An 11109-nucleotide genomic window follows, 5' to 3' on the forward strand; every position below is an offset into this window, starting at 1 on the left:
GGTGTGTAAGTTAGAGTTCTCATAAACTAATAAACAACAAGAGTAAATGACACATCGAGACCGAGGTTCCTTCAAAAAACTCACATAGAGACATAAAAGATTCTTTTCTTGATACTTTTCAGCAAACATAATATTTTTCCTGCAAATGTCTCTCAATGTTAAATTTTTGTGTTCATTAAAGGACAATTTTCATAATTTTTTCATACGTCACTCACGCATACTCGTAATCTTCCACAGAGAGGCGTCTTCAGCAGGAAAATGACAACAACACTGGCAAGTCGACACATTTATTTATAGAATTACAATTTTCACAAACAAAACAGGTTTGGAGGAGTTGTTGCAATTTTTAAGATGACCACTAGGTGTCACTAAACCAACAGTGTCTGATTGTATTTTCCCTGCATCAGTTCTACGTGAATAAAACTTTTATTGGTCTTCATATGAGACACTTCTCCATGCAGGTCATGAACACGGTGAAGTTGGAGTGCCAGTCAATGTGCTTCACTCCAGACTGAAGACACACCAAGACGTCGCCACGTTCATCCAGCGTCTTCAACCCAAATGTGTCGTCCTTGTAGAACTTCCAGGAGGAAAGAAGAAGAAGACTATTTTTAGACTGAAAATGAAAACTGTGGAGGGCAGAAAGTAAAAATGATCATGGATCACCAGCTGAAGGATAAATGCAACTAAGAACCTGATATAAAACTCACTTATTTCAGATATTGTGAGGCTCTTGATTCTGTATTACCGACTGATTACAAAAGTTATTCACCATTCATATCAGAGAAGTTTTATCAACAGAAATGACTGTCTGTGTAACACAGAGGAGAAACAAAACAACCTGAATGGTGAATCAACATGTCTCTAACACATGGAATTAAGGTTACAACCCTTGAGAGTGAAGTTAGCGCGTAAAAAGATAATTCATTTGCATTTTACCTTCTGGTCCTTCATTTCTATAATATTCTCATTGCTGTCGCAGAATCCAAAGTAGCTGAGCAGAAAAGAGAAGAGCAGCACTTCAGTAACTTCTTCTGACCAAAGGAGGACATGAAACATACAGTGCTGAATAAAACTCCTGTTCCAGCTTGAATTGTTTCTTTGCTTTGTATTTCTTTCCTACCAGCCGGACTTTGTTCAACAGCTCAAAAGAATTTGCTGCGCTGGCAACTCGTTGACTTCAGGGTGGATTTTAAGGTTCTTTTAGTAGTTTTTAAATGTATTCAAGATCTTGGGCCTCTTATTTATCCAACATTTTATATAACGGACCCATGTGGACCTCAAAGTCCTCTAAACTGGCCTTATTTGTCTCCAAAGTCAGAACCAAACGTATGGTAACTCTGTTCCACTACTAAGACCCTGTTTACATAAGACAGCAAACTGCCAAACTTTCCTTGTTTCTATGGTAACAGAGTTTTTGGAGAACGAAACCGCAAAGGACTGAGAACAGGCTCTTCAGTGAAATTTACTTAAAAGGCCAGGCGAAACCTGTCCACGTGAAAATGTTGCATTCGTGCACTTAGGCCCGTTTACTCCTGCGAACATTATGACGACAACAACGGCGGACCTCCGTCTTCTGTTTGCGCTGAATCTGTTAAAGGTTTTTTTGGTCTATTAAAGGAAAACCTGCTTCATGTGCAACATTTATGCACATTTATTCAGCGAAGATGCAGACATTTTAATGTGCCAGATCAGTGGTTCCCAAACCTTTTGAGACACAACCCCAAGTTATCACACATTCACGAACACTGAAATCATCTTGAGACCCTCAGTTTGGGAAAAGCTGCACCAGCTAACCAGTCCACCTTTATGCAAGCTGTTGTGTCTTCAGAGGCCTGTAAGATGAAGTGTGATGAACATCCCCGTACATCGCTCTGCTACCTGCGTTGACTTACCCAGACCTTCAGGATCTGGTTAAGAGCTAGCGGTATAAGAGATGTTACCAACCTATCAATATGTGGTGTGATCCTCTCCGTCGACAGAATGGGTGGTCATTTTAATTTTGGTCAAAATGGTGTCATTTTGTTCTCAAGAACAAGAAAAAAGTTCCTGTATTTCATGGAGCACAGACAGAATTAAGTTACCATGGTGATTTACCTCGGTAGGAAGTGAACCAGCGTTGTAGAACGTTGTTGTAGGGTTACCTTCGCCCAGCTTCGTTATACGGGCCTCAGGTCTGATGAGGATGTCATGCATATGTTTTACTACCCCATACAGGCCTGGCATACACCCTAAATCGGTTTTTAGTCTACATGAATGCGGTTTTCACTCTGCTGTGGTGGAAATGCAAATGTTTTTTAAATAAAAGGGAAAGATTATCTGAATAGGGTGGATTGTCCTCTCCGGGTCGGGAGTCAGGTCCTGCCTCAAGGGGAGGAGTTTAAATATCTCAGAGTCTTGTTCACGAGTGAGGGAAGGATGGAGCGCGAGATCGACAGACGGATCGGTGCGGCGTCTGCAGTAATGCGGGCTCTGCGCCGGTCTGTCATGGTGAAGAAGGAGCTGAGCCAGAAGGCGAAGCTCTCGATTTACCAGTCAATCTACGTTGCAACCCTCACCTATGGTCATGAGCTGTGGGTCGTGAACGAAAGACCAAATTGCGCACATAATTTCTTCTGTGTTGAGCGTTAATAGGCCTTTGGCTGACTGGGGAACACATTAGCATTACCCTAAAAGAAGTGACTGGGGAGAGGGAATTTGGGTTTCCCTGCAACATGACCCCAGATGGATGGATGGATGGAAGGAATATTAAGGGGATCATTCTATCTATAAAGCTCCTCTCTGCAAAATAAATTTGTTCAGGAGAACAGAGTAGCCAGACCATCATTCTGCTGCTTCATTGCAGGAAAAGAAAAGGTTAAAATGAATAAATAAATAAAAATAAAAAATTAAAGAAAAAGGTTTTGCGTTTTGCATGGAAACACTGTTATGGAAATGGTGCCTGTGAAGGTGGAACAGCCTGCAAGAAAACCTCATGGCTGCAGAGACTGTTCATGGTTTTAAAAAGATGCTCAGACCTCCGTTTTAACTTAACTTTTACCTGAAGTTGTATTTTATTTTGTTGTAGCCTATTTTATTCTATTCTTCCATTTGATAATTGCTTTATAAATGTATTTTAACTCAAGATTTAATAATATACGTTCTCCACTCTGACTGGCTAACCTCACCGGGAGCAGAGAATTCTGTGTTTATCTGTTTATCCAGAATTAAAATTCACATTAAAACGAGAGAAAATTGTGAACAGCAAACCTGGACTCCCATGGACAGATGACGGCATCATCCGGTCCTCCAATCAGAACCAGCTTGTGGATTCGCAGGAAGTTATTCTTCCATTCTGGGAAAATAAATAGATTATTTGCATTTATTCTACTTTTATTTTTTGTTTGATCATCATTGTTATATTTATTTCACTACCTGCCATGCTGCCATGTTTTTTTTCACCATTAAGCAGTGGCAGAAACTTGTTGTTCCTCAGGTATTTGGCTCTATGGTGAGGGTCTGCAGGGAAAACATAAGGTTGTGGGGTCTCTTCAGGTTTGGATGCAACCCTCAGGCTTTTTTCAGATAAAAACTTTCTCCTCTGTTCTCACCTTTCCAGTAGTTGCATATAGAGAATCGCTGTCCTAAATTGTTGTAGCAGAAACTATGCGCAGTGTTCTTCATCGAGTTAGAAAATATGGCTTTCTGCTGGTTTGGTTCTGTGGAGAGATAATCAGTTTTTTTGTGCTCTGTTTAGATCAAATCATCCTGCTCTGCTCTCACCTATCCAGTAGCTGCATACAGACATATACTTTCCAAGTTTGTTGTGACACATAGGATGCATCCTGCTGTTTGCAGAGTCGGAGAACGCCTGTGTCAGGTCACTTGGCTCTGTGAAATTTCATAGGAGATGTTTAAATATCCTCCATGATGGCAGAAATGTTGCTGAAACATGTGAAGCTTTCTGACCTCCATACTGTCCAGCCAGGGGCGACGACAGCGCAATGAAAGTGTGCACGTTGTGATCCGGCATGGTGGAGAGAACCCCTCGACAAATTAACCCACCTTTGCAACAACAACAGAGAAAAGACATGAGAAAGAAAGAAGTTCATAAATAGATGTAGCGATGAAACTTTCTACAGATCCATTGTTTATATTTTTTATTATTTTCCCCAAGAGGGGGGTGTGGCTTCATCCATATCGTCACTTCAGCAGACTTTCCTTTGGGAGAATCAGATCATTTCTGATGGGCGAGCTAAGGTTAAAGCTAAAAGCTAAAAGCTAAACCTTAAAGCAAAAAGTCAAAAGTTTAAGGTTTAAAGCCAAAAGCTGAAACCTAAACCTAAAAGCAAAAAGCTAAAATTAAAAGTTTAATGTTTAAAGCTAAAAGCTAAAAGATAAACCTAAAAGTGAAAAGCTAAAAGTTTAATGTTTGAAGCTAAAAGCTAAACCTAAAAGTGAAAAGCTAAAAGTTTAATGTTTGAAGCTAAAAGCTAAACCTAAAAGTGAAAAGCTAAAAGTTTAATGTTTGAAGCTAAAAGCTAAACCTAAAAGTGAAAAGCTAAAAGTTTAATGTTTGAAGCTAAAAGCTAAACCTAAAAGTGAAAAGCTAAAAGTTTAATGTTTGAAGCTAAAAGCTAAAAGATAAACCTAAAAGCAAAAAGCTAAAAGTTAAAGGTTTAATGTTTAAAGCTAAAAGCTAAGCCTAAAAGCAAAAAGCTAAACCTAAAAGTGAAAAGCTAAAAGTTTAATGTTTGAAGCTAAAAGCTAAAAGATAAACCTAAAAGCAAAAAGCTAAAAGTTAAAGGTTTAATGTTTAAAGCTAAAAGCTAAGCCTAAAAGCAAAAAGCTAAACCTAAAAGTGAAAAGCTAAAAGTTTAATGTTTGAAGCTAAAAGCTAAAAGATAAACCTAAAAGCAAAAAGCTAAAAGTTAAAGGTTTAATGTTTAAAGCTAAAAGCTAAGCCTAAAAGCAAAAAGCTAAACCTAAAAGTGAAAAGCTAAAAGTTAAAAGTTTAATGTTTAAAGCTAAAAGCTAAAAGCTAAACCTAAAAGCAAAAAGCTAAAAGCTAAAAGATAAACCTAAAAGTATAAAGCTAAAAGTTTAATGTTTGAAGCTAAAAGCTAAAAGATTAAACTAAAATGCAAAAAGCTAAAAGGTAAATGTTTAATGTTTAAAGCTAAAAGCTGAGCCTAAAAACTAAAAGCTTAAAGCTTAATGTTTGAAGCTAAAAGCTAAAAGCTAAACCTAAAAGTAAAAAGCTAAAAGTTTAATGTTTAAAGCTAAAAGCTTGAAGCTAAGCCTAAAAGCAAAAAGTTGAAAGCATGTGGAAGATTCTGGAAGGAAATTGAATAAAATACACATTTATCAGTTGCATCCTGCCCCCGTCTGGTACCAACAGGTTGATGTAGGTGGTATGTTCTCCTTTTTAAAACATGTCAAGCAAGACCCTGCTGGAACCTGGACTGTACTGGAACCTGGGTGAGACCCAATCCTTGCATGTGAACATCTGACCACATCTTTTTATTTTCTGCTGCTGATTTGTGCGAGTGAACCTTAAAATCTCCCAACTTTGTGAAAGGCAGATTAGATACTGGTGTGAACGTCCCGTTTCTGCGTTCTCCTTCGTATTATTGTTATTTTTCAGATAAAAGCTTCCTCTCCTTGGAGCTGCTGCTAGACTTGTAGACATGCAGAAATCGAAACGATAACATTTATCTGACCGTGGAGACTGACTTACGTATCTTTTCTCATTTACTGGATAAACAGATTAACTGTTTTATTACATTTACGGTGATGTGATGTGTTGCGTCACAAAGACGTAGTTCATCATCCTCTTGATGTGGATTAGGGGAGGTGATTCATCACTGACCTAACGACACACATTGTGTCTGAATAATTTGTAACTGAATCGTCATAATGGTCATCGCTGCACCCTAACTGCCCCTCATATTGTTTGAGGGTCTCCACTGCTAGATGACCACGGCATTCGGACCCATACTTTGGTTATATTCGACCGTTTTGTCCCAGACCCGCGTGCTGCATAGCAACAGGATTTGACACATTAAAGCCTTGAGATGTTGAGCTGGTGACCTTGTGAGTAGCAGAGAAGATGGACGCCATCCGGGTACGACTGCATGATTTTGCTGATGACCTTCCTGAATGCTTTGACCTGCTTCCACATCGATGTCAGGCTAGCCATGTCTTTCTGAATATCAATCGCTATCACATGAGTCCCCGGATGCACCTGGGGACAAAGGTAAACAGAAGCAAAGACATATTCCTGATGAAATCGGGTGTTTGGGAACCGGCAGCCTGATGACTGCTTGTCATTAAACCCAGCATATTTCCATTTGTTCTGGCACATGATTAACTGGTTTACATGAAATCACGTTTACAGTTCAGACCTGCAGTATTTTCCAGTAAAAGTTGCTTTTATTTATTCAGAATTTATCTTCATAAAATGAGCAATGTTACTGTCCTCCTTCGTGGTTAACTATGTCCTCACAACCAGCAAAGCTTCTGTTTTCTCTCCTTACCTCGCTAATGAACTGAGACAGCTTCACAAACTCAGTGGAGCCAAACCACATGCCATGCACCATGATGATGGGTTTGTAGGCGTGCACGGCGCCTGCAGCCAGCAGCAGCAGCAGCAGCGACATGGAGCCCTGCAGAGTCCTCATCTCCTCCAGGTCACAGCTTGATCAGAGCCAGCAGCAGAATCGAGGAGAGCAGGTCTGTCTCGCTGCTGATGGCTGCAGTGGGAGGGGTTTGGTAAGGCCTCCTCATCTCACCCTGATACAGAGGCTTTATTTATTTCCCCCAAGGACTGCTAATCAGTTATGCAGATCCAAAATATAAAAACTAAAACCCAGAAAGCTGATTAACTCTGATGCCTGTTTTTATTACATATCAGAAAGACTGAAAATAATTTCCTAAACATGCAAACATGATGGAAAGAACAAGATGGAAAGTGAATATTTGGTCTGAGCCGTCTTTGGAAAGCTGGGCGGATTGAACCAGATATTGATCGCATCAATACCAACCTGGTATATTGTTCGATACCAGCATGATGTGATGCAGAGGACTTTGGGGGAAGTAGAACCTGAACATAAGAGTATGATGGGAGGAAGAGCCTTGGGCTGTCAGGCTCCTCTCTGATGGAACCAGTTCACCCAGTCTAGGTTCGGGGGTGAGGGGGCTCAGACTGTTGAGGGATTTCCCATGATGCACTGAGCTCCTTATTCTTCTATGTAGAAACCATAGACTGTGGGTGTTTCTCAATTCAGGGTCTGCACACTTCCAAGTGCGGATTTGTCGGCTGCATGCGTCATCGTGGCGTGCCAAGTGCTGTCTCAATTCAAAGACTCCTTCGAATCCACCCTTCATATCCGCCCTTCGTTTGGCTCCAGATTAGCTTAAAACAAAGGATACAAGAGATGTATCCTTTGCACACTCTCCTATCCCAGAATTCATTGCGTTTCTGATATAAAATAATGAGCAGCAGAGCGCTGGTGTAGGCACCACACCAGCGAGACCGTTTATTTATTTATTTTTATGTATATACGCACATATTTGTGTCCAATAACCACAAATGAATTTCATTCCAGTCGTCCTCAGTTGTCTTCGTCAGCTTTCATTAAAGAAAAGGCTGAATTTATTACAGTCACTCAGATAACTGGAGACTGAAATAATGAACAATAGTTAAAAATCTGCTAAATTATAATCCAGTGATATAAGACACTGTTTTGTCATTTAATCGAGTTAAAGGAAAAAAAATCGATCCTGGCCAAATTAGAGCATTTTACTGTTGAACAGTGGGACAAAATACCTGTCAACAGGTGCAGAAGTCTGACTGAGAGGAACAGAAAACACCTGATTGGAGTGAAACAAGGATTTAGAAAAATAAATAAATGAAATAAAATTATATATATTCATTTCATTTTCCGAACCGCTTATTCCAATTCAGGGTCGCGGGGAAGCTGTCGCCCAAAGCCGGCTGGGTTTGGGCGACAGGCAGGGTACACCCTGGACAGCTCGCCAGTCCATCGGAGGGCCACACAGAGACGAACAACCACTCACGCTCACACTCACTCCTAGGGGCAATTTAGAGTGACCAATTAACCTATCATGCATGTGTTTGGATGGCAGAAGGAAGCCGGAGTACCCGGAGAGAACCCACGCATACACGGGGAGAACATGCAAGCTCTACACAGAAAGGCCACTGACCAAACCAGCCAAGGATTGAACCAGCGACCTTCTTGCTGTGAGGCCACAGTGCTAACCACTGCGACACCGTGTAGCCCATATTATATATATATATATATATATATATATATATATATATATATATATATATATATATATATATATATATATATATATATATATATATATATATATATATATGTATATATATATATATTTATATATATATATATATATATATTTATATATATATATATATATATATGTATATATATAGCGATCGATATTCAGAAAGACATATCGATCGCTATATATATAAATATATATATACATATATATATATATATATATATATATACATATGTATATATATATACATATGTATATATATATATATATACATATTTATATATATAGCGATCGATATTCAGAAAGACATATATATATATATATATATGTCTTTCTGAATATCGATCACTATATATATAAATATATATATATATATATATACATATATATATATATATATATATATATATATATATATATGTATATATATATGTATATATATATATATATATATATATATATATATATATATATATATATATATATGTATATATATATGTATATATATATATATATATATATATATATATATATATATATATATGTATAGCGGCCGCTAGTGAGCTAAAATGTGAAATAATTGTTTTTTATTAGTTTGGTCCTAAGCTACGGGGATGGTGGCATGTTCTTTTGTGGGTTTTTATTTTAAGTGTGCGTCCATGAGACAGGTGGGTGTCTTACAGTGCGACATAAAAGGTTCTACATAAGTTTAATGGTTTTATGATTATGCTGTAAGCTTTATTTCTTGATTATTCCTGTTAGCACCAAAGCTAATGTGTAAGCTAACCACGACTGTCTGGCAGACTTCGTACATATAGTATTTGATTGTGTATACCTCTTCATATGGGTGGAATAGCCCACTTTGTTAGATTTGTACATGGTGCCAGACATCAGGAATGTGCTCAATCTTATTTCGGAATTCTGAATAGACCCAGGCAATTAGTGGTGATTACTTTGAGGCCTATCCAGTGCCTTTAAGCAGAGCATGGCTGCTTCTTTATGTTGGAATTGACCTGCATTATTTCTGTTTATAATTTGGTTGTGATTTTATCATCTGTGAAGTTTGTATTACTAGTCTCATATCTTCTTTATTTTGTGTGTTACAGAACCACACGCATACACACCCACACATGTATGTACCATTTAGTATGTGAACCATGGCTGGGAATAAAAGAGCCTAAAGGATTCCCCTGGATTTTTTTTTCTTGCATTTTAACCGATGCACACTCCGTGATCACAACACTGAACCAGATCAGCGTAGGAAAGTCCCCATTACAAAATTTGGTGCCGAAACCCGGGACCAGGTGATTACGGAGTGAGGATGGATTATGATTCCCAGAGAGGTGGCGCCCGTCCAAGGAGAGCTGTGCGACCACCGCAATGGATGAGTGACTACGAGGGATACACACTGCCACCTTACTCGCCAGAGCAGTACAGGGCTAGTGAGCGATACGTCAAGATGACGCCCCTTCTGCGACACTCAGGCCAGAGAAGCGAGATGTCCTCTGGTCTTTATGGAGCCCAAAATACTGGTCAACCGTTATCCAGTACCCCCTTTGAGGTTATGAACATTATGCAGCAACTCCAGGAAGATAACAGGCGTCTTCAGATGATGCTTACAGACATGAGGAGACAGATGGAGCGCAGCAATGCTACATTGGCCACGAGAAGCTTGTGGGTTATGGAGCCAGGAAGTTCTAACCCGTCTGCAGAGGATGCGTTTCTCTCCACACATCCTCCCACCATAACTTCCCAGCAACAAGATAACATATTTGGTGTGCAAGGAGGTGCAGTGGAGGAAGAGGAGTGGCCATTACCCCCACCTCCAGTCTTCTTCCCAGTGGACCAACTTGATCCTCCTCCTCCTCCTGCATCCGCTGCACCCTCACATCAACCGAGCATTGTCCAAGAACTTGTTCAGCGTCTGAGAAATGTACAAGTTCAGCAAGCAGCAGGTACCACAGATGCAGACCCTCGGGATAGTGCACCGCAGGCCGCTCCAACATCCCAAGCATTTGACACTACTTGGGGAAGCAGCCTCCTCCCTCCAGAGCAAGTGTCGACAACAACTCAGCCTCCAGCTACAACAGAGAAGACGTACCGAGGCCCCAAACCATCAATACCTGAGCTTACACGTGCTGATCCCAGGAAATTTGCACGCTTTAGACTGGCTCTGGACAACATTCTTCCAACTGACGCGACAGAGAGATTTAAGTATCAGGTGTTATGTGATTACCTCAGATTTGAGGAAGCTCTTCTGATCACTGACTCTTACTGTAACTCTCCTCGCCCATTCACAGACACTATGACGTCACTCATTAAGTATTATGGTCAGCCTCACCACTTGTCCCTGTAAAGAATAGCAGAATTGATGGATGAGCCGAATATTTGTTCCGGTGACATGGGAGGCTTCAGAAAGTTCGCGCTCAGAGTCCGAGCATTAGTAGGCATGTTAGAGCAGCTTGGAGAGGATGGTCGTGAAGAACTACAGTGTGGATCTCATGTGGCGAGACTCCTAAACAAGCTGCCTCAAGACCTACGTGCTGCCTTCCGTCGCCATGTCTACCCACGAAACAGTGGAGTGCCATCACTCAGAGATTTTGCAGAGTGGCTTGAATATGAGCTGGTTATTCAAGAAAGTGGAGATCAAATGAACACAGCAGAGGGTACTCAGAGAAACAGAGGCAATGTAAAGAAAGACAAGAAAGCTGCTAAAAGAACTACAACAGTGCTGCTTGGTGCAACACAAGATGGTGCAGCCAGGGGGTCTCCAGTTGAAACCCTTTCAACTCC

The 11109-nt window shown here is 40.0% G+C and overlaps 1 protein-coding gene across 1 annotated transcript; it reads right to left on the reverse strand.

Moving 5' to 3' along the window:
* Positions 1-436: 436 nt before the first annotated feature.
* On the reverse strand, positions 437-6641 carry LOC306755961 (lysosomal thioesterase PPT2-A-like; the record flags this gene model as incomplete). The annotated part of the gene is made up of 9 exons (XM_079240551.1): positions 437-643; positions 940-994; positions 3250-3334; positions 3442-3498; positions 3591-3698; positions 3763-3870; positions 3949-4044; positions 6073-6226; positions 6519-6641. The coding sequence occupies 9 exons, from the start codon at positions 6639-6641 to the stop codon at positions 437-439; spliced, it is 993 nt and encodes a 330-aa protein (XP_079096677.1).
* Between the last annotated feature and the right edge of the window lie 4468 nt (positions 6642-11109).

This window comes from Telmatherina bonti, assembly GCF_933228915.1.
Source record: "Telmatherina bonti genome assembly, chromosome: 5".
Lineage (NCBI taxonomy): Eukaryota > Metazoa > Chordata > Actinopteri > Atheriniformes > Telmatherinidae > Telmatherina > Telmatherina bonti.